Here is a 23,834-nt window from a genome sequence, read left to right as displayed (position 1 = left end):
GGCATCTTGAGCAATAGGTACGGGTAATGCGGTATTGCCATGAATTTTGCTAGTGCCGGGCGCCCGAGGATTGCGTGATATGATGAATCGAAGTCTGCAACTTCAAACTTGATGAACTCTGTACGGTAGTTTGATGGAGTTCCAAAAGTAACCGGTAGAGTGATTTGTCCAAGTGGCATGGCTGCCTTGCCGGGTACTATCTCATAAAAAGGGGTGCTCATTGGTGTAATCATCCTGGCGAGTTGTAGTCCCATCTTCCTTAGCGTTTCTGAAAATATGATGTTGAGTCCGGCTCCCCGATCGATTAATACCTTTGTGACAGTCGTACTGGCGATAGCTGGATCTAGAACCAGTGGGTAATGGCCTGCGTTTCCTACACTAGTCCATTGGTCTTCTCTTGAAAACTATATTGGATACTGTGACCAATTGAGATATCTTGGAGTGGCCGATTCTGCTGCCATGATGGTTCGTAGAGCTAGCTTTTCTTGATGTTTGCTTCTGGAATCTAGGGCCTCGGCGAAGATCACTGCTACTGTCCCCCTGGATTTTTGAAATCCTTTGTCTTTGTGGTTGTCTTCATCTTTTTTCTGATTGTCTTCTTTAGTGTTCCCCTTACTATCTTTTCTTGTGTATCGATCTTTGAAGGTGTAGCACTCTCCGATGGTGTGATTTGCTTTAGGGTGCCAGATGCAATGCATGTTTTCAATGTCGTCATACCTTTTGGGTTTGGAAAACTTCCTTGATTTGTCAGCCACCGCTACGGTGTTGTCTGGTCCACGTTTTCTTTCCTGTTGTCCATTGTTTCGATGATTTTGCTTGTCCGGGTTGTCTCGGTTGTTTCTATCCGGGAACCTTTCTCGTGTCTTCTCCTCTGCAGTAATCATCTTTTCTACTGCGCGTCTGAATTCTTCATTGTTTCTCGGGTTTTCTTTGTAGAAGTCCTAAAATTGCCACCTAGCCACGATTCCATGAGAGAAAGCTTCGATTGCTTCTCGTTCGGTGATGTCATGTACTTGAGCACGTAGTTCACCAAATCGTCGATAGTAATTTTTGAGACTTTCGCCCCCTTTCTGCTTGAGTCCTTTTAATTATGTGTGGGTGATGGGGTGCGTAATGATACCCACGAAATTTTCACAGAAAACTCTTTGCAAGTCCTCCCAACTTCTGATTGACCCTGGATTCAATTTGTCGAACCATTGGAGGGGCATGGTTTCTAGGGCCATGGGAAAGAACAAGGTCTTGATATCATCGTCTCCTCTGGCTAGTTCAATCGATTGCAAGTAAATTCTGAGCCACTGCCTTGGTTCGGTCTTGCCATCATATTTAGAGTGGTTGGATGGCTTGAACTTGTGAGGTAGTCGTATTGAAGCAAGTCTGTTTGCAAAATAGGAGAATCTATCATGCGTTCCAGCTTCTGTGTATTCTAATTCATCATCCCCTTGTAGCCAACAGTTGTTTGGGTGAGAGTAGTTCTGCGGGGCTGTCTAAATAGGTACTTTGCTTCTGATCTTTTTTGGTTGTTCGACTTGGTAGTTTTGACTATGGTCCCTTCTACTTTCTCTGTTGTGACTTCCACTTGGTCCAAGTCTCTTGAAAGCGGAATTCCTTTGATTTCGATCTTCCTGTTCATGATATATTGACCTGGTAGGTAGTCTTGAGCGGGTCCTTCCATCGTGTGTCCTTAGGGCTGCTGACCGAAGAAAATCCCGGAGCTGTTCCTGTTCTTCACTGGGATGTGAGGTCGCTCTGAGTTCTTCTAGTGCTTCTCGAATCCTATTGCAGGGTGTATTCGCCGCACGTCTTTCTTCGACTTCTTGTTCTTATTTTCTTCTATTGTACTCGGTCAGATCTGACTCATATCTGGTCCAAGCTTCCTTGCGCTGCCTAGCACAGCATTGGCGTCCTTGTTTCAATTTGTTTCTTCTTTCTCTAGCTTGCTTCTAATTCTCGGTCTCACCATCATGCCCTTGGGCAAAGGGTGATATGTTGGACTCAGATTCATCCGATGACCTGATGTCCGGTGCTTCTAGGGGGACCAATGGTGACCGAGGATGGCGAACCATGAATATTTCTCGTGCGTGAATGGTTCTGTTATCGGTGTTGGCTTCCACACTGTCGAAGTTGTTGATAACTTCAGTAGAGGCTTCAAGGTCGCAGATCGAGTCTCCTTCTTGGTAGGGTAGAATTGTTGTCGTCGTCGTGCCAACTAGTCGGGTACCGCTATCCTTAGGAACAGAACCTAGCCAGTGGACGATGCAGTCTAGAGATGTTATAGTTAGTACGAGACCTTCCTGAGCTCCTTTTAGTGGCATTCTAAGCACTGGATCGAGGGATCTTTCATGCTATGCCTGATAAGATATTGCCATGTTGTGGAGTCCAAACGGGAAAGAACCCGACTTCTTGAAAGAACTCTAAATGTATCCTGAGTTGTATTCTTGATAGGTTGATGCTGCGTTCCGGAGCCCTGTCGGAAAAGAACTCGGTTTCTCGAAAGAACTCGGATAAGACTCCGTCTCGGATGTGGAGCCTGAGTTTGAATCGGATGTGCGAAGCCACGAAATCCGAGTTGGATCGAACATCACGAGCTGTGCGAACCTTCTGGCAAGTTGATCTATCGTTGTCGCCGAAATAGAAAGGTCTTCATGGTGGTCCAAATCTTCGAGGAGACGGCCTTGAAGCTTGCCGTTGTCGTCCGCCTCGCAGATCCAAGAACCGAAGATGAAGGTTGATCCCGTCGAGAAGATCATGTTGACGAGGTCCGTCGAGCTCTCGGATGCAAATTCACCGAAAGCCCCTACCTGGCACGCTAGCTGTCGATGTTTTACCACCGATAGCCTATCACGGGGGTACCCAGGGCAGTATGTTCGAGCTTCAGCGTATGTATAACTCGACGGTTAACGCAAGAGATAGTCGATTTATCCTGGTTCGGATCCTCGATCGTGATCGAGTAATAGCCCTACGTCCAGTTGGCGTTAGCCTTTGTGTTGGATTGATTGTGTAAAAGTCTCCGTTTCTAGGAACCTTGCCCTCCTTTATATAGTCAGGAGGCCAGAGTCATAGTCGGTTTACAATGAGAGTTCCTAGTAGGATTATAGAATACTACTACTACTAAGATTATATGGGAAGAATTCTAGTTAGACTAGATCTTCTCCCTTCCTTGCGGGGTATTCTATGGGTCCCGCACCGACAGGTGGTAGATTAGAATTATTTCATTGCTTATTCGATAATTGATTACTTAATCCTTCACAGATGCCATTGAAGTGGAATTTTTGTGCCCTTTTGTTATCTGTTTGTCGATTTAGTCAATAATGCCTACATAATAAAAATACATGATAGATTCATTGTAAGATCAACAATGCAATAAAATAACCGACATTTTTTATCTGAACAAAAAGACATACTAGACAACCTTGCATTTGACATCTTAATTTCTTTATTTGGTGTTTAATCTTGGGGCGACCATTGTAACACTCTCGGTGTTACATTGTACAGTTTCTGCTAAAGCACTGCATGAGCATTATACTTATGAGTAAATGTGTGTAACATAAAGTATAAATCAATGTACGATACTTGAAACATTCATCGGAAACAAGAAACCAATGTTACCCTTCAGGTCGTTTTGTATCGTTTAGTATTCTAAATGAATTTTTATCGGACAGAAATACTACGGAACGCATCGGCGGAGCGTAGTAAAATTGGTAGCCCAAACTTCGTAGGTGATGATGAAATATGTGCGATCGAGGACGAGGTTCGCTAGCTAGCGTATCAAGTAGCTTGGAAAAAGGATTCGACACGAAACCGTTCAAAGTTCAGTCTTTTCGTGTAAGTTTGAAATGTGTCGACGAAGCCATGTTTGGCAATTTTTGTAGAGCGGTCGGGTTAAGAGGTGGCGAGATGTTTTGGCATGGTTGGCTAGTCCTAGGTACCCTCTTGAGTGTAGAATAGCTGGTTCGACTCTTGAATCATTGGGTTTGAGTTTTTGAACGGCTTTAAAAAGCAAGCATGCCACGGGTTGGGGCCATGCCAGCGCCTGGGGCACGGTCACCACCCAGTTCGGACTGGTACTGCTGCACCGACCGCCTAGCACGCTGCTACACCGGCCACGTCGCCTGTGCTGCGCTTGTGCGGGCACGCCACGTGCGGGCTACCGCACTAGCCGTCCCGGCCATTATCCTCGCCATACTGGTCGCACCGCGTTGCTGCCCTGGCACGCCGCGTACGCTCCCGCACCGGCCGTCATCGCGCCTGCGCACGCACACACCACGTGTTGGCCCTACGCTGCCGGTTAGGGTCCCCTGCTGCCTTACTTTGGCACCCGACGCGCGCGCGCTGGGTCCGGCCATGCCTGGCTGCTCTGCCCTCCTCTAGCGCGTCCGCCCGAGGCTACTGCTCGCGTCGCGTCGTGTCGCTTGCACTGTGCACCATCCGGCGCTGCCGTCCTGCTACTACTCCCGTTGACATCGGCTGTGCGCGCGCATGGGCTCGTCCTGCTTGCCTCGTTCTCACGCTTGCGCTTGAGGCCACGCCAAAGGTGCCAGTCATGTCGCCTAGAAGGTCGCCGGCCGGCCGAGCCACGCCAAAGCCAAATCGATGCGCTGGCCCTTTTCTATGTATCGTGCATGTGTGGTGGTCGGGTGGAAGGACGGTGTCGTGCCTAGCCGGCCACTGTGGCGGTGGAACAAGGGAGGGTAGCCCGTTTGAAATTTTGCCATCGCCGGCCGCCATAAGTCCATAGGCGTTGCCCCTACAATTGGCCTCACACACTCCACCGTTTTCCAATTAACTATGCACACTATGAGCTCGGATAGTTAGCGTGCGAGTGAAGTCATTCCGGCTTTCATTTGGCCTACAGTGAGGTGAGGCGGGGCGTTCCCCTCGCGGTGGTCCACCATGGCCTCCAGAGCGGGCGCACGGCCAGAGCATCGTGTGGTGCTTCGCCGTTTCAATTAGGCTGTGCCTTGCGTAATGGTTGACTTGGTTATCGTGCTTGTGCAGTGGTTTCACCGGTGGAGCCGCGGGTCACTGGAGATGCCATCGCCGTGCTCGCTGGGAACCAGAGTCACCCCGTTTTCATGGGCGACCATCTTGCCGAGCCCCGTGCCTTCGCCCAGCCCATCCGTCACATCGCTGGTGAGGTTCTCTTGCTTCTAGGATAGATGGTTGGCTCAATTAGGGCCGAGGCTCGCCGGAGCGCGGGGGCGGCCGCCGGTGAACTGGCTTTGATGCCGCTCCTGTGGCCAGCTTAGTTGGGCGCGACAGCTATTCAATTAGGGCTTCAAGGTGGTTATTTTTAGACCGCTGATGGTCACCAAGTAGCAGTAGAGGTGTTAGGGTAGATTGTTTCGCCGGCGTCGAGCTACCGCGGCCAGACCCCGCCGTGGCACGCGGCCAGACCCCGCCGTGGCACGCGGCCACGCCTTCGTGGTGCGCCGTTCTGTGCATTTGTTACCTCAATCAGTCACGCATGGTACGTAGATGCTCATGGGGGTGCTGGTGTGTGCCGGAAAGGTCGGTGCTCGTCGGCGTTTGGCCGGTGAGGCCGTGGCCCTGTTAGTCCGGCCAGGGACTTCGTAAAACACGAATTCGAATAGAAGTAGGGTCCTAGATGAAAAATCTGTGACATTAGTTTTGTGAATAGGGTAAAGAATGGGGGTTTCTTTCCTAATGTGCCAGCTGCGCGCGGGCTCCGCGGTGGGCCACGTGTTGTGGGCCGCGTCGCGCGCCGCTAAGCGGGCCGCGTCGGTTGCTGCGCCTGCGCGCGGGCGGGAAGCCAGGGTGGGCCGAGCCGTTGCTTGCGGGCCGCGCGGTGAAATCGTTTTTCAATTCTTCAGCGAATTACCAACGTTTATTCAATTTAAATTCCAGCTGAACTTTGATAAATTGTAATGAATTGTGTAGTTGTCCAAAAATAGTGAGACTAATTTTGTTAGGTTCGCAAAAATACCATCTACTTGTTAGTACAGTTGGATTATAGTTAGCTATGATAATGATGGGGTCATAAATTCAAACTAGAGAGTGTAATATTATGTAGAATAATAATTATAGGAATTTTGTGGTAGATTGGTGATAGTTATGGCTATGAAAATTTTACAGTAGGCTCACTAGATTATTAGGTACTTGCTGTAAATTTTGTAGCCCTAGAGTAGGTTGATAAGTAGAATAGCTATTATCCTTGCTTTATCGTATATAGCGTAAATCAGCATTAGGAGTAAGGATATCTGTAGTTGCTATATTAATGAATGCCATACTTTATACTTGTTATTAGTAGTAATAGATAACTTAGTACCGTGGTCGGTAGCACTAGCGTAGTAGTTAGACCAAGGTACTTTATGTTAAGAGCTGCTGTTGCTAGATTACTAAGTATTGCATCATCATTTCATGCATGTAGATCACGAGCTAGTAGAATTCGTGCCCATCGACGAACAGGAGTACGACGATGTCATTGAGGAGTACGAGGAGGAGATCCTCGTGCAGGAGGGAGTCTCGAAGCCGTTTGGTGCTGATCTTGCTGACCCATCGCCTGTCCAAGGCAAGCCCCGGTGCATAACCCTTATTTTAATAATCACTAAATATATATGATGTGCATTTACGTTACAGGAATTTTATGAAAACTACATCCATAAATATATCTACCTATGAATCCTACTAGTACCGGTCGAGTAGCTGCTATGCTCAGGATATCTGTAGCGTGAGTAACCTGTCGTTACTCACAAGTAGGTGAAAAATATGATCACCCATGATAACATGTGTAAAGATAAATGGTGACCGGGCAGGGATATGGTTTAGGTATTGGTGGATGTAAAGGGTTGTGTCCTATGGCCAATAGGACATAGCTCGGTTACACTTTTTCTCTGTCTGTGTCGATTAAGAACCGGTCGTTGCATAAGTATCTAGGCAAGTCACAAATCTATTGTCCCAAGAACATACTTATGTATGGGCGCAGGAAAGACTTGTTGCTCTCTTGTCGTGGATCCGGCTCTTTCCGGATCGACTGATGGGAGGCGAGGTGGTGGAGGTCCTTGCACCGCACTGAGTCCAGGACTCAGGAGTGGGGGCTTGGAGTCCAAGTTTGGACGGAGACCTGGACACCCAGGACAGGAGAGTGATGGGTTGGTCCTGCTTGTGCCTGGGGTACAAGCGGGACGTGTGTCTTCGGGGCACCCAGCTAGGCACATTGATTCACGAATCGCCGAAAAATCCGGTATGGCTTGTCTGCGGTCTAGCACCGTAGTAAGAACTGAAAGATGAAAGGTGATAAAATGGAACTGATTGCTCAACTCTTGCTTGAAAGTAAAACATGTGCTTATATAGACTGGATAGATAATAACTTAATACGGCTGATAATAATAACATAAATAAGGACACACTATTAGTATTGCTTTCGACTAAAAGAAAACTAGCAAACCATAAAGCTTATCATATTCTTTGGAGTCGAAAAATTATTCCCACTAGTCGGATAAGTCTTGCGAGTATATTGTGTACTCAGGGTTTATTTACCCCTGTTGCAGGTGATGCTTGAGAAGTACCTTTGTGTGGAGGATTCTTCTGGTGGGCTCCGACGGATCCTCGTTCTTATCGCTAGATGTTTATTTTAAATTCCACTTATTATCATTCCGCACTCTGACATTTGTTATTGTAATAATGTACTTTTAAGAAACTCTGATGTATGAAATTGACAAGTATTGTAACTCGTTCTTATTATTGGATCATTGGGAAAAATATGGATCTTTCGGGTTCTCCCTTGGGGTGTGCCCGATGGATACCGCCCGCTGTAGCTTGCTTTCGGGGTGCTTAGGGTCTGATGGAAGACGAGCACCTCCGTAAGCATGTTATTTCGGACGGTTCTGCCACAACCATTCAAGTGTCTCATCAAAAATTTGATCTTGAGTTCAGACTGCATGTTGCTGCTACCACACTGCTGATTTGATAGTAGTAAAAAGTTTGAATTTTGGAAGAAGGGGATATTGCAGCAGACAACAATAAAAAGGTAACTTTCTGAAACTTTTAACAGAATGGTAGTGTGGCAATTCGGCCCTAACTCTGCGTCAATTCGGTGCTTTGTGTTACACCTTAACATGTGTTATCTTTGCAGCTTGACAGGCTTGGTGTACACTTGCACTCTATCAGGTTGCTTGGTCATTTATATTTAGCGTTACCACACCGTTCTTGATCCTTCAACTACCTGTGGAGTACTTTCTTCATGTACAGCCAAAGGCCCCAAGTGGAGAGCTACTCATGTACATGAGTCACATGGAGGTAATGTTGTCATATCAACATAGGTGATCAAATTTACTTAGTGTCTCAATGTCTTCCTTCAGTATGCATGGTGATTGTATTATCAAGGTCTTACCAGGTACAGACCCTACACGTTTTTCTACATGACCATGGTTTGATTGTATTATCAAGGTTTCCTTGGTTGCTCCCAACAAAATCATATCTAGGGCATAATTAGTATACTGCCATCCTGAATCAATCACATTTTTCTACATGACCATGGTGTGATAGTTTCCCTCTGCTAGGTTACCGAAATTCTCCTTTCTGTCAGTCGTCTACCGTTTTCCCTGTTGTTGGTGACTATGCTAACATATGTTGGCTGCCAATCTTTGTTTCATTGATTGATTGCTTGATGGTGCTGATTTTGGGAAGATTGTTATAGTTCCATTTTCATCGTATTTGCTTCGCATATAGTGCAGCCACCTCTGTTCAAGATGTTTTGGATGTTGTTCGCCTCATACCGTGGGATCTCACTGTGTCCTTTTTCAGGCACTTCATTTTTGTCTTCCTTTCCGTGATCTATTGCTAGAACACTATGCAAACAATAAAAACATTGGAGATCTTGAACAGAGCATGCTAACCTGCCTGGCTGATCTGTTTTCTCAGGTACTACTACAACTATTGGTTCTGATTGTTATTCCTGTTCTCAACTTCTTGGGTACCCTGCAATGTGTAGCGACCAATAATAGAACATGTTGATCTAGATTTTACCTCGCCCCATTATGCTTCTCTGTAAGGAATTGCAGTACAGATAAAGTAGAAAGAAAAATACAGAAGCCGAGCTGCAGCGATGTGTTTGTGAATTTATGGTTACTGATCTCCTTCCTATAATTCTGCATTTCTTATCACTTTTAACTCAACAGTCTTGCTGATTGAAACATAGATGTGGGACTTACTTTGAGCACCTCTCAAATATGGATAGCGTCATCAAATTTCTGGTCTTCACACTCTGTAAAGGCTTAACAGTGTGTATGTGACATACATTACGATGTTGCTTTGTGCTGGACCCCTCTTTTAGTCTTCTTTTCGATTGACCAATTTTTTTTAATTCTTGCTTCGAATAATAGTGTATATGACATGCCATTTCGAGCCAAATATTTATATCATATCTATTTTGCATTGCAGCTGAGGTCTCTTCTGACATGGTATAACTGAGATATATTACTGCAGTATGCCAGACCCCTCCTGCTCTTCGATTCCATTGACACTTGGAAAGAGTGCTGCATATGACATGCTGTTTCAACCAAACAATTCATATGATATTGGCTTCGCATAGTAGTTCATCATATGTCACATATTCCCTATATAGTGCAAATATTTATAATGAATCCCTAATGCTTATGTCGAAGCTCATCATAAAGGAATACTTTGCTCGAATCCTCATATGGAATTGTCCAAATTTGCCACTTCGTGGTTTCATCCTTCCTTTAAGATTAAAATAGTGTCATACTGGGATCAATTTATTTTAGCACCTATTTGAGGTGTATCCTTTCTTCTTTACCTGCTTATAATAGATAGTTAACCTAAAGTCTTCATATATATTTTTAAAGTCTTCATACATGTACAACAAAATCATGTATTCAACCAATCACTATCTTTGATTGACCCGCGTCAACGCGTGGGGTATTGTCCAACTTTGATTTTTGATTAAATATTAGTTTAATATTGATATTTAATATCGTGCTATTCATATATTTTTAGAACAACACGGACACGATAGTACCCGTAGATAAATCTGTCTTCTCTCTTCTCTCTTCTCTCTCGTGTATCGTCGGCTTTAAACGGACACAAGGGCTAAAACCCTCTCCACCATCCGTCCACTTCACCCCATATCCGCTTCCTTCCTCTCGAGCATCTCGTCCTCGCTCCTCAACTCGCCATGGGTACTTCCTCGCTCCTCCCGGATCCCGCGTCGGGTTTCTCGGTTTCTCCATCTAGTAGCTGCTGCTCCCTCCTGCTCCGTTCTGAGATCTGACCAAAGGGGTTTTGCTGACTTTTTTTTTATTTTTGCTGGATGGATTTCTGGATGCAGGCAAGATCAAGATCGGAATCAACGGTGAGTTTCTACCCGAATCTAGTTCTTCCTGCTCGGTTTGTCGGGTTTGGAGTCTTCTGACTGATTCTCCCTGCGTCTGCGTGTGTGATTTTGCTCAGGTTTCGGAAGGATCGGCAGGCTCGTGGCCAGGGTCGCGCTCCAGAGCGAGGATGTCGAGCTGGTCGCCGTCAACGACCCCTTCATCACCACGGACTACATGGTTACGCCTCGATCTGTTGCGTTTGTTCCGTGCCATGAGTAGATCTGGTGGTTTACAAGGTTTTAGGTTGGGTTTAGCACCGATCCGTCAGCCAGCATGCTCGATTCAGTTAATCGTGGCGTTCGGAGTCGTTTAGCTTCAATTCTTTACTGGGCCTCTCCGTAGATCTGGGGCATCTATTGGTTCTGTTGCTCTATTACAACATATTATACTGTCACTGTCAGTATAAGTATCAGCTTGAGCGCCTTGAGGTGTCGTAGATTTGGTGCTTACTTCAGTTTCTGAATTTTGAAAATCTGTGTGCTGTGCTCATGGTTTATGTGCTCCCCATCTTGCGTAGACCTACATGTTCAAGTATGACACCGTGCATGGCCACTGGAAGCACAGTGACATCACCGTCAAGGACTCCAAGACCCTCCTCTTCGGTCAGAAGCCGGTCACCGTCTTTGGTATCAGGTACTCCCCTCTCCTGCTTCTCTCATGGATGGGTTGAGTTTGTCTTCAAGCTGTGAGCTAATGTCTGAACTGCTGCGATTCTACAGGAACCCTGAGGAGATCCCGTGGGGTGAGGCTGGTGCCGACTATGTCGTGGAGTCCACTGGTGTCTTCACTGATAAGGATAAGGCTGCGGCTCACTTGAAGGTATAATTGCTGCTTCATGATCCTATGGCTGTTTCAGAATGTTTGCAGGTTGTCTGCGTATCATTTTATTCCCAATTCCTGACTATATGCATTTGTGTGGTCATGTACGTGCGGTGGACAAATTGAGTGATGGCTACCTAGTATTTGGGTTTAGCAAATCGTGTCCTAATTTTCACCAGAAAACTTTCTTATTAGTACAGCTTGCAAACTCACAACCTGCATCCAGGCAGAGCTTGGATGTACACTACCTTCAGTATAATTCAATTGGTTGTATGCTTCTGATAAGCTGTAACAACCTGAGGTTTTGGTTTTGCATAGTAGTTGTCTAGGGCCTGATTGGTTGGCTACCAATTTTTGCCCAACCAAAATCATGGCAAGCCTCGGTTTTTCCCTTCCCCAGACCCCACTCATGAAGTTAGGGCAAAAAGCATAGGTGTGCATTTGGTTGACTGCCAAAATCAAGGCTTGCCAATTTTTCTCTTTTATATGCAGTTTAAGAACTTTCTAGAGATTTGCCAAAACTTTGGCCATAAACATTGGTGTGCCAATTCTTTGGCAATGAACCAATTGATGACTACAAATTTTGGCATGCCATGGCTTTGGCTAGGCAAGAATTGGAAGCCAACCAATCAGGCCCCTAATGTTAGTTTTGTTGTTATAATAAGAGTTACTGGAGTCTTTATAGAGAATCTAGAAATTGACAGACAAGATGATTTAGTGTTATGACTAGGATCTAATACACCCATGTACTCTCTATACTTTGCTGCCTTACTTGTCAGATCGCCTTGAGCCTTGTAAATTTCCCTGTTAATTTGGATGTTTCTGACAGCTGTATTTTCCTTTTTTTTAATTATTATATAGGGTGGTGCCAAGAAGGTTGTTATTTCTGCCCCAAGCAAAGATGCACCCATGTTCGTTGTTGGTGTCAATGAGGACCAGTACACCTCAGCTATTAACATTGTTTCCAATGCTAGCTGCACAACAAACTGCCTTGCTCCCCTTGCCAAGGTGTGTGACACCCGCCCCCTCCCCTTTATTTGGGTGATCTTTTTAGTTGTCTGCTCTTCTGATGTACTTTGATTTACTAATGGTGTGTAATGTTATTAATTAGGTCATCCATGACAACTTTGGTATCATCGAGGGCCTGATGACAACTGTTCATTCCATCACTGGTAAGTTTTCTTTGGCTGTCGAGCTATCTCCCCTCCCAGGATTATTGAGAAGATACATTTAGTTGGCTGTATAATGACAGTGTGGTACTTATCTGTCAGCCACCCAGAAGACTGTTGATGGACCCTCAGCCAAGGACTGGAGAGGTGGCAGGGCTGCTAGCTTTAACATCATCCCCAGCAGCACTGGTGCTGCCAAGGTATATAATAAATTCAGCAATTCACAATGTTGGATGGAGTGAGCTAATATTTGTTCTTTTTGTAAGTGTTGGTCATTTATTCAGACTGACTTGGCCTGCTGATTGTGTTAAATTATTGTTCTGCTGTGTTTTGGTTTCATGTAGCTTCATGAATAATCCATATGTATGTGCAATTCATGTAGCTTCCTGTTGCTACATGAGTTATTATATGGCTAATTTACATAGCTAAATGAGCATTAAGCATTATCCTGGTTGATTGCCATCCTAGTTCTAACTGAACCTATACTTCCTCTATAGTTTGGGTCGTTGTTCACCTCATTTTTCTTTTTAGTGTAAAGTCGATATCCATTCTATTCTGATGATTATAGATGGATTGCTGTATATTGACTTTCAATATTGATGAATTGCAGGCTGTCGGTAAGGTTCTTCCTGATTTGAATGGCAAGCTCACTGGTATGTCCTTCCGGGTTCCCACCGTGGATGTGTCAGTTGTTGACCTCACTGTCAGAATCGAGAAGGGTGCCTCCTATGAGGATATCAAGAAAGCTATTAAGTAAGTGATTAGTCCATTTATTTTTTAATATTCAGTCAATGTGAGTGTATTGTTCTTTTTAAACCAATGCCTATGAATGTAATAACCCACCTTGTTGGATTTATCTCTACTATCACATTTGATGTTCACTTTTTATGTTTCCTGCATCTATCTTGATCTTATAGTAGTTGATCCATCTATTTTGGTAAGGATTGATGACAGCATTTACTTAATTGCTATTGCTTTACAGGACTGCTTCTGAGGGCCCACTCAAAGGTATCATGGGCTATGTGGAGGAGGATTTGGTTTCCACCGACTTTGTTGGTGACAGCAGGTATGCCTTTGCTTTGTATCATTTAGGAGCCGACATAACTGATTTTTATGGCACAGTTATGTCAAATTCTGATGGTGTTCTCTGTTCATCTGTTGGTTTGTGTAATCTCCATATTCATTTGTCATTTTGCTGCTTCTACTTAGGTCGAGCATCTTCGATGCCAAGGCTGGTATCGCCCTGAACGATAACTTCATCAAGCTTGTCTCGTGGTACGACAACGAGTGGGGCTACAGCAACCGTGTCGTTGACCTGATCCGCCACATGTTCAAGACCCAGTAGAGACGTTTCTGCTTTCCATCGCATCCCAATGGCCTTGGTTGCTGTCCATCCAGCTGCTTGTCTATGCTGAGAATAAATGTGAATGGTGCCTCTGGACGCCCGATTCATGCTGAGTTTGGACATGTTTTGTGTTTCCATTTCTGCTGCCATCCTGTAACGAATTCGCTAATATGGGACCTGAGTTTAGTTTTTGCTTATGAAGAATATAGACAGTGGGATTGCAATTTTGCTGTGCTTAGCTGGTTTGGTTGCATAGATGAGCTGGTCCTTGGGAATAATAGTTTCTTGTTTCGTCATGTTTCTGTGTCCTTAAATCCTTTGTGTTCAATGTTATTTGCCGTGTATTCTCATTTAAGTTATCAATTGGTCTTTTTTTTTTGTACTTTTGGTGGTTCCATTTGTTTGGTAAGCGAGATGTGAAATGGTGGCCAACGAAGCCGGGCACACTACGGTCTTCTGCTGGTTGGAACTTAAGAATGAGATTCCTTGAGATTTTTTTTTTTGATTGATGTGTCTGCGTGTGACCGGCTGATTGCAGTGGACCTGTGGTGCTCATTTTGCTGCGGATTCAGGCACTCAGCAAACTCGATTACACAGGTATACACAGGCTATTAGATTCATTATCTTTGATGGCCAACACTTTCAAGCAGGTAGGAGAAAGGGGCCCTGGGTTATCGTGACCTTTATCTATTCAACTTGGCAATGCTAGGATTGAGTACACGGAGTCGCTCTGTGCTCGCCTTCTGCATTCTTGGCTGAATGGTGAATTAACAGCAGCGAGAGAAGAGCCTGGGATATCCGTTCCAAGTCTTGGCTGAATGGTGAAATAACAGCAGGGAGAGAACCTGGGATATCCTATTAGCTTGTTGCGTGGTCAAATTCGGATATGGGACGATCCATGGATCCTTGGTCGTACACCGAGAACACCGAAAGGTGCCACCTTTCTCACCAAGGTTGCGGAGCTGATTGACCCCATCAACCGGTTCCTGGGATCACGAACTAGTCAAGGACATTTTTTTGGGAAGAAGATGCGACTAATATTCTTGCTATACCTATCAGTCCAAATAGAGAAGATTTGATTGCCTGGCACTTTGATTCAAAAGGGGTCTTCTCTGTGAAATCGGCATACCACGGTCTTGAAAGCTTGGATGAGCAAGGAAGAAAAGTACAACAAGGTGAGTCTTCCAGCCGTGCTGCCAAGAATCCACATGATGAAATATGGATGAAGATCTGGAAGCTGCCATGTCCCCCAAAGATTAAGCAATTTGTTTGGAGGGTCACACATAAAAGCTTGGCTATGAAAATGAACATCAAAAGGCACCATGTTAAGCTTGATACGAGTCGGGGACCGATACTAGGGTACCCGAAGAGGAGGAGCTAATAGTCATCAACATTGATTCATCAGAGCAGTCAAGAGCGCGATTACAGCTCCAACCGACCCCCAGGTGCATAGGCTCCGCCTCGCCCGACCTCTGGGGGCGGGCTTCGCCTCGCTCGACCCCAAGGACGTGGTTTCTGCCTCGCCCGACCCCTCGAGTGCGGGCTCCGTCTCGCCCGACATTGAGGCCGCGGTTTCCGCCTCGCCGCCCCCCTTGGGTGCGGGCTCCGTCTCGCCCGACCCCAAGGACGCGGTTTCCGCCTCGTCCGACCCCTCGGGTGTGGGCTCTGTCTCGCCCGACCCCAACGACGCGGGCTATCGTCCGACATCGAGGCCGCGGGCTCCGTCTCGCTCGACCCCTTGGGTTCGTGCTCCGTTTCGCCCGGACCGCGGTAAGCTCCGGATGCTTCTCCGCCACCGCTACTCCTCTGTTAGCGCGTAGGCCCGCCGGACCAGTCGCGCCACCACGCGGATTCCCCGTCGACGTGGATAGGTGAAATTAGTGCACAGTTGGACATGCTACCGATTTCTGCTGCCGCGCGCAGGTCCGGATGTCTCGGTCGGCTTCACAGGCGGGTAGATGGGGGTCTCTGTAGGCCGGCATGGGCGTGCAGTGCCGGTCGGAGTCGCACCGGCGTGCGTGGGCGCAGCGGGGACCCGGTCGTTGCGAAGACGGTATTTCCCGAGGTGTTTTGTGCAAAAGTCGAGACTGATGGAACAGTGTAGCACGACGTAGTTAAATTCGTGAGAGTATGATCCCTCTTTTGCAAATGTGTTGGGCGCGCGTGGACTTCCTCCGTGGGCCGTTGGTTGGGCTTGCCTGTTACGCACGCGGCCGCCCCACGCGGGCCGCGTTGGGTTGCTGGGCTAGAATTGCCGCCGCCAGCCCTTCTCGTTTTCTAAGCCTTTTTTCAATTTAGTCTCTAGAATAAATTTGTAAATTCAATATAAATTTGTGTAGAGATTCAAACATTGTGAAACTAATTTTGTTAGAATCCTAAAATCATGATCTATCTGCTAGTATATCTTATTCACATAGTTTCATGATATTCCCAGGAGTTAACTAATTAATTTGAGATACTTAATATTGTTAAATATGAATTTGTAGGAATTGTTGTAATGAATTGGTGATAGTGTTAACCCTAGAAATTTCACCATAAGTTTCTCGTATTATTAGGTGCTCGCTGTAATTTTTGTAGCTTCTGAATAATTAGTTTGCTGAGGTAACTAATGAGCCTTAGTTTATACATATAGTAAATAAAAGGAAATAAAGAAACACATAGGAATTTTATAACTAAAATATTGTGGGAAATTAGCGCCTAGTTCGTTAGTCGTGAGAGCTAGCCTGTTAGCCTAGCGGTGTAATCGTATTTTAAGCGTTGCGGTTGCCGTTGATTAATTACATTTTCCGCGTGTATCCACGAATGTCATAACAGGAATAACGATGGATCTGGAGTCGACCAGAGTAGCAGAAGAGATGGTGCCTTATTGATCATGTCGCCATAATGGAATGCTAATATTTGGTTATATCTTACCCAGGCAAGCCCCGGTGCATAAGCCCTATTATTCTGCACTTTATTTTATGCTTGTGCATTAAGTTTAAGGAGTTGAATGAAACCCACTTTTATATATATATATATATATATATATATATATATATATATATATATATATATATATATATATATATATATATATATATATATATATCATATGAGTCTTAATAGTATGACATGATCGTGTAGATTGTATGCTACAGGACTCCGGTCCGGTAGAAGTCGAGTGATTGTCTGTCACTCGCGAGAGATAGAAAAGATATTATTATTGTTATTATATTACTATCATATGGAATATATATAAATGATAATTGGAGACCGGACGGAATGGTATTTTGGATCTGAACTTGGTTAGGCATTCGAGCGAGGCTCGGATTGCACTTGTTCTACCTATGTCGGTTAAGGACCGACCGTTGCATTGGATTCTAGTCAGGTCACAGACTTATTATCCTGAGAACATACTTATTTATGGGAGCAGGGAAGGCTCGTTGCTCTCTTGTCGTGGGTTCTGGCTCTTTTCGGACCGACTGATTGGAGGCGGGGGTGGTGGAGGTCTAAGCACCACACTGAGTCTGGGACTCAGGTGTGGGGGCTTAGAGTCCAAGTTTGGACGGAGACCTAGACCCCTCGATAGGAGAGTGGGTTGGTCCTGCTTGTGCCTAGGGTACAAGCGGGGCATTTGTTTCAGGGTACCCAGCTAGGCAACATTGATTCACGAATCGCCGCAAAATGCGGTGCGACTTGTCTATAATCTAGCACCGTAGTAACAACTGGAATATGAAAGATGGAAAACTGGTTCTGAATGCTTACCAACTGCTTGAAAGTAGCATAGATGTTTACATAGAATGGTTAGTTAATGAACTAATGATGACTGCTAATAAAATTGAATATAAGGACACACGCTTAGTAATGCTTCCTGCAGATGCAATAAAACCTACAAGCCAGATAGCCTTGCATATCCTTGGAGTCTTTTTTTTTCTCCTGACGGGTAAGCCTTGCGGAGTACAATTGAGTACTCAGGGTTTGTTCTACCCTGTTGCAGGTGACAGGAACATGTGGAGCTGACACTTGTGTGTGGAAACCTTCTGGTGGGCTCAGTGAGGATTTTCTTAACGTTGCGGACATAGAGTTTATTTGAAACTTCCACCCAAAATGTTTTACAATTGAAAAACGTATAACCTGTTATGATGTATATAACGGATCATCATGTTAATGTTTAACTTGTCATTAAATGATTTTATTTCTGCTGAAACTCTGATAACATGATTATATTCTGTTGTTATAAACAATAAATAATATACTCTGATGTTGCATGGAAAGTGATGTAAGAATGGCTAAAATGTTGTAAGCTTTATTCTCACATTTATGATCCTATTGAAAAATATAGATTTTTGGGTTCTCCCATGGAGTGTGCTCGACAGAACTGTTTGATATAGCTCCCTTTCGAGGTGCTTAGTGTCTAGTGGAAGACGAGCGCCTCTGAAAGCGTGTTATTTCGGGCGGTTCTGCCACAAAGCGTATGGGCCTGGGTCTAAACTCTGACACCAGGAAAAAGACTGGCATGACTCGATGTAACCCGTGGCCATGATGGGCCATACCTGAAGATTCACATCAAGAACAATGTTGGACTAGCCCGTTAACAGCTCACCAAGCACCATGATTCGTCCATAGGGGAAAATCATGACACGGCTCAGCCCCTCCGTTTTTATCAGAAAAAACGTTTGAGGGAAGACGATCACAAAGACGAGCCGATCCTCGACCGGACCCCTGCTATGGGCGGGGGCTCGAGGAAAGTTGGACTCGCAAGGAGACAGAATGTGTGGTCGTAGAACGACAGACCCCCGTAGGGGTCAAAATCAGGAAAGACCTTTTTTGACCCACCAAATCTCACGGCTATATGCTCGAGGGGTCCGATCACGATGAAAGAGAGTCACCGTCCCTAGAACACGCCGTGGGCGTCAAAAGAAGGACAAGGCCCTCAGAGTCCTCCCATTTGAAAAAGCCTCCGAAGGAGTATTCTACTCCTCCGCAGGCTCGAAGGCTACTGTCGGGGACTGATACTAGGGTAGCCGAAGAGGAGGAGCTAATGGTCATCAACATTGATTCATCCGAGCAGTCAAGAGCGTGACTACAGCTTCAACCGACCCCTAGGTGTGTGGGCTCCGCCTCACCCGACCTCTAGGGGCGGGCTCTGCCTCGCCCGACCCTTTGGATGCGGGCTCTGTCTCGCTCGATCCCAAGGCCGCGAGCTCTGCTTCGCCCGACCCCAAGGACGCGGTTTCTGCCTCGCCCGACCCCTCGAGTGCGGGCTCCGTCTCGCCCGACATCGAGGCCGCGATTTCCGCCTCGCTCGACCCCTTGGGTGCGGGCTTCGTCTCGTCCGACCCCAAGGACGCGGTTTCCGTCTCGCCCGACCCCTCGGGTGCGGGCTTCGTCTTGCCCGACCCCAAGGACGCGGGCTCCGTCTCGTCTGACCTCGAGGCCGCAGGCTTCGTCTCGCCCAACATCGAGGCCGCGGGCTCCGTCTCGTTCGACCCCTTGGGTTCGTGCTCCGTCTCGCCCGACGGGGACCCATACCGCCGCCAACCACTCCAGGTCCAAGCGTATGGGCCTGGGTCAAAACTCTGACACCAGGGAAGAGACTGGCACGACTCGATGTAACCCGTGGCTATGACGAACCATACCAGAGGATTCACATCAAGAACAGCGTCGGGCGTGCCGGTGCTGTTCTGCCTAACCCTCGTACGAACGCCGACAGGCGCGTCAGTTCACCACGACGTCCGCTAGGACAGAATGGAACACCATGACCGGCAGACGACGCCTACGTATGGCGCTAGTGACGAATAAGGCCGCGACATGGAGCCGTCCCTGTTGACATCTACAGGACCGGCGGGATACACGTGAAGAAGAAGAAGGACCCGGCGATCCTGAAGGCATTCTTCTCTCTTGTTCTTCTCTTTTCCTCCGCTGTAACCCACACTTTTCCTTGGCCTATAAAAGGGAAAACAGGGCGTCCCATAAAGAGGATCCGATTCAAGCCGAATCGATCCATCGAGACCCATATCCGCACAAGAGCACGACACGAACGCATGGCTGAGCAGCGATCGAGCTCTTAGCACCCGTTCATTCCTTTCACCAGAGACTTGGGATCATTTCTCTCTCTCGCTAGTTTGTAACTCCTACTACAAACTTTCAGTGCTAGTAACACGAGCAGCAGCTACGAACTGGACGTAGGGACTTTCTACCCGAACCTATATAAACCTCGTGTCCTTTAAGCATACTATCCAAGCCAGACGCGTAATTCTAAAAATTTACTCGTCGGTAGTAACTCGAAACACCGACAATACAAGATGCTCAGTTTGCCTGCATCTGGATGAAGATGGAGGCCACTGTTACCGCTGGAGAGAACTGCAGTTAGAAGGGGTTCGAAGTATGCTGCTGAACGTGCAATCATCAAAAGAGTTTATCTGCTGCATCCTTGGGTTGGAGTCTCATCAATGCTTACGTGTGTGTGCATCTTCTTATTGTGGAAATGGTAGGATGCTAGAAACAAAGCCAATGCTGGAGAACGGACTCCGTCTTGCTCGGAAGTGGTGTGCTGTGTAAATTCAATGCTTAGGGAGTTAGTGAGATCACTGAAGGAGCATGTCTACCGGCTCGATCACCCTGACCTCATCGTACGTGGACTCCACCTGACACTGACTTTCCTGAAAATCGATTTCGATGGAAGTTTCACACAGGAGAACAAGGCCGGGGCCGTGGCTTCATCGCGCTGCCTCCATTCTTTCGGCCGCTTCCGTCCTTTCGTATTAGAAACACACCCGCTTGTACAACAAACGGCTGTCCTCTATTTACAACCGTCATCCTTTCGTACTATTAATATGTTTGTGGTAATGTCAAGACTTAAGTATTAGAAACACACCCGTTTGTACAATAATTTGGAAGTTATTATGACTGAAAATCATAATGGTTCACAGCAGTTGTTGCAGAAAAGATATAGTACCTAATGTAATCAACCTTTCAGAAGGATGCATTAGAAAACAATGATTGTTTTTTATTCTTCTAATGATAGGAAAAAAAATTGTGATGAAATAACAAAGAAAAATCCCATTGCGGTCATTCTGGTACTGTAGAGGTAAAAACAGCCGCTCTACTTTCTACTAAAGTAAACATGCCAAAACCTCAATAGTAAAGTAAACATCACAAAACCTCAACTAGTTGGCCCTAACTATACATAAACACTGACTTTTGGGTTATGGTTTGTTTTACTTAGTAACTATTTGGACCTATATAGTAACACAAATTTACAACTTTACTTTATGAAAATAGTACTGCCTCGGTCAAAAAAAAAAAAAAAAGAAACTGCTCTAAGTCAAGCTATTTTAAATTTGACTAGGTTTAAAAAAAATAAACAATTATGATTCCAAATAGTTATAGTAAGAAAATATATTGCATAATAAATTTAATGGTACTTATTTGATATTATGAATATAATTAATTAGTAATTTAAAAAACGTCAAAATAAAGATGGTATGGCTAAACACTCTAGCTAGAGGCTTAGAGTTGTACTTGTCAGTGTTTCGTACAAGCACCGGCAAGTAAATTTATAGTAATGCCGTTAGGCTCGAATGGTGCGCTAAAGGACACAAGATTTATACTGATTCGGGCCGAATGTCCCTACGTCCAGTTTGTTGCTGCTCGTGTTATTAGCATCGTGAACGGTCTGTAGTAAGGGGTACAAACGATCGAGAGAGGGACTGATCCCAAGTCTCTGATGGAAGGGTTGAAAGGAGGTCAAGAGCTTCGTAGCAGCTTGACTGTGCGTATCTGTGCGTGGTCTTGTTCGGTCTCTCGTTTATGGGAGAAGCGTATCCCCTTTTATAGATCAAGGGGCTGGCTTTACAAGGATGAGGGCTTTATCTAATCTTGTGGCTCACGTCTACCCGGCCTGGTCCTTCATTCTGATGAGTGCTAAGGAAGATAAGTGCCTACAACACTGTCAATGTCCCTGTAGAGTGTCAGGTTGATTACAGAATGCTGCCCTGCACAGGGTATGGGCTGTAGTACAGTGGTTTTGACTTATTAGCCTTTCCCAGCCTTGCTCCGCACGCCTTATGGTTCCTGTGAGTCTTCGTCGGAGGGTCGAGGGGTCGGGGTCCGGAGTAACGCTGAGGTCAAGGCCTTCTGACTTTGGACCTGAGGGGTCGGGAAGCGGGTGCCGCTCCCTCGGGTCCATAGCGTGGTGACGGAATTCCCGTCGTTCGTGGAGATAGCAAATCTTCTTCTGGAGTGTAGCGGTTGTCGTATATCTTCGTCGGGTTCCGTGTCCCAGGGCTGAAGGCGGCGCCTACAATTCTACAGGGTGAGGAGCACGCACCTGTACAACCTTTCGGGCCTTGCGGCGCCCGGAAGGGTCTAAAGCACCCGTCACGTCATCCTCTGGCAGTACTTTTCCTGCCAGGGCGCAGGGTATGGTTCTTGGAGCCACGGTTGACCCGAACGTCTTGTCTTGCCATGTCTCTATCATCTTGAGGGAATAGGGAGAAGTGGTCAGGTAAGATGAATCCAATCTTTAGATATGGAGCAGGGTGAGGCTCGTTCCTTGCCATCGGGCGAAACGGAGACCAATCCCTATCTCCTGGGCGAGACCGACCCTGCCCCTCCGGGGTCGAGCAAGGCGGAATTTATCCCTCAGCCCTCGGGCGAGATCGAGCCCGCCCTAAAGGCGTCGGGTGAGACGGAGACTAGCCCTGAGCCCTCGGGCAAGGCAGAGCCACCTCAAAGACGTCAGGCGAGTCGGAGTCTATCCCTCAGCCCTCGGGCGAGATCGAGCCCGCCCAAAAGACGTCGGGCGAGACAGAGACTAATCCTCGGCCCTCGGGCGAGACCGAGCCCGCCCCAAAGGCGTCGGGCGAGGTGGAACCAAGCTCCTGTCATTCCAGTTAGGGGTGAAACAACGCTCTTATGCGTCTAGAAGTTTTTAACGTTCGGTGGTTATTGGTTCCACCTTCTGGGGTACCCCGGTATTAGGTCCCCGACAGTAGCCCCCGAGCCTCTAGGTGATTCGAGTAGAACGGCCTGGAGGGTGTTTTTTTATTTCGTCGAAGTTACTTTGCCAGAGGGTGGGCGCGAGCGCACCCGATGGGTGTAGCCCCCGAGCCCCCGGGTGATTTGAGTAGAGTCGCCCGGGGGGTTGTATCGGTCCCTTCACGGGTAAGGCTGAAGGACTTAATTTTTCGTCAACTGGACATTTTTTTGAGAGGGTCGTGGTATCCCGTTCGCGGGGAACTCATTCAGGGCTGACCTAACTGGTGCTTGCGCCCTTGATTTCGGGTCGTTCACGGATCCTTCCTCAGTTGGGCCGGCCGCTGAGCTTTTGGGCCCTAGGTGGGCCAAAGAGAAAAAGGCCTTCGTGGCTTGTGTTTCCCAGGTGGGTAGAGAGTCCGGATTCGCCTGGGGAAGGTGAACCATCCACCGTGATTTTCGGGGTGAGAGGATAGGGACTGCGGGCGTGTGTCCCGCGACGTGACGCGGTGGTGCGCATGGTAGGCCTGGAGATCGAGGCGGATGGTTGCCCTTCTCGCGTCCGTCGCCCCCTATAAAACCGTGGGGTTCGCCCCCAGGGTTCTGTATTTCGCTCCTCTGCCTTTGCATTCTGAAACATCCACCGCCAATCGACCGGCTTGCGCTCGTGTTGCAGCCGCCGTCAAGCTCGCGCCTGCCCTCCTCCCCCATTGTTTTAATGGAGTTGTGGGGCAGATCTAGCATCACCTCACGGCGTTTGGAGGGCCTCGTCCGCCGTGGCCTTCTCTGCCCACTATCCACCGTCCAGGAGTGGCTGCTACCTGGCGACGAGGGTGAGCCGGTGCCGCCCGAAGGGTATGTCATCTCTTTCGCCATCTTCCATGAGCGGGGATTCGCGGTACCCGCGCATAGATTCCTTCGGGGGCTGCTAGATTATTATGAGGTAGAGCTGCAGCATCTAACTCCCAACGAGGTTCAACACATGGCAGCGTTTGTTGCCCTATGCGAGGGTTTCCTGGGGATCGATCCCCATTTTGATCTGTGGCGATATTTCTTTAACATTAGTTTGTCGAAGAGGAAGATTGGGGGGAAAGATGTGAACGCGCCGATGGGATGTGCCAGTATTCATCTGCGCCATACCCGGTCGAGGGGTTACCCATACATGCGTCTGGCGACATCCAACAAGGGATG

The 23,834-nt window shown here is 46.9% G+C and overlaps 1 protein-coding gene across 1 annotated transcript; it reads left to right on the top strand.

Annotated features, from left to right (window-relative positions):
* The first annotated feature begins 10,023 nt into the window (after window positions 1-10,023).
* On the top strand, window positions 10,024-14,044 carry LOC136520423 (glyceraldehyde-3-phosphate dehydrogenase 1, cytosolic-like). The gene is made up of 11 exons (XM_066513928.1): window positions 10,024-10,157; window positions 10,307-10,330; window positions 10,429-10,529; window positions 10,870-10,985; window positions 11,072-11,171; window positions 12,033-12,179; window positions 12,283-12,343; window positions 12,443-12,540; window positions 12,951-13,093; window positions 13,323-13,406; window positions 13,550-14,044. The coding sequence occupies exons 1-11, from the start codon at window positions 10,154-10,156 to the stop codon at window positions 13,683-13,685; spliced, it is 1,014 nt and encodes a 337-aa protein (XP_066370025.1). The 5' UTR covers window positions 10,024-10,153; the 3' UTR covers window positions 13,686-14,044.
* The last annotated feature ends 9,790 nt before the right edge of the window (window positions 14,045-23,834 follow it).

The sequence above is a fragment of the Miscanthus floridulus genome, chromosome 18, assembly GCF_019320115.1.
Source record: "Miscanthus floridulus cultivar M001 chromosome 18, ASM1932011v1, whole genome shotgun sequence".
In the NCBI taxonomy this organism is placed as follows: domain Eukaryota; kingdom Viridiplantae; phylum Streptophyta; class Magnoliopsida; order Poales; family Poaceae; genus Miscanthus; species Miscanthus floridulus.
The sequence above is the reverse complement of the archived record's forward strand: the minus strand, read 5'-3'. Positions and strand labels throughout refer to the sequence as shown.

Bases quoted from the DNA above. Each gene is read 5' to 3' on its own strand.
- LOC136520423 (XM_066513928.1), top strand. The intron at 12,344-12,442 runs GTAAGTTTTCTT...CTTATCTGTCAG, and splicing joins AACTGTTCATTCCATCACTG to CCACCCAGAAGACTGTTGAT. The intron at 13,407-13,549 runs GTATGCCTTTGC...GCTTCTACTTAG, and splicing joins GACTTTGTTGGTGACAGCAG to GTCGAGCATCTTCGATGCCA.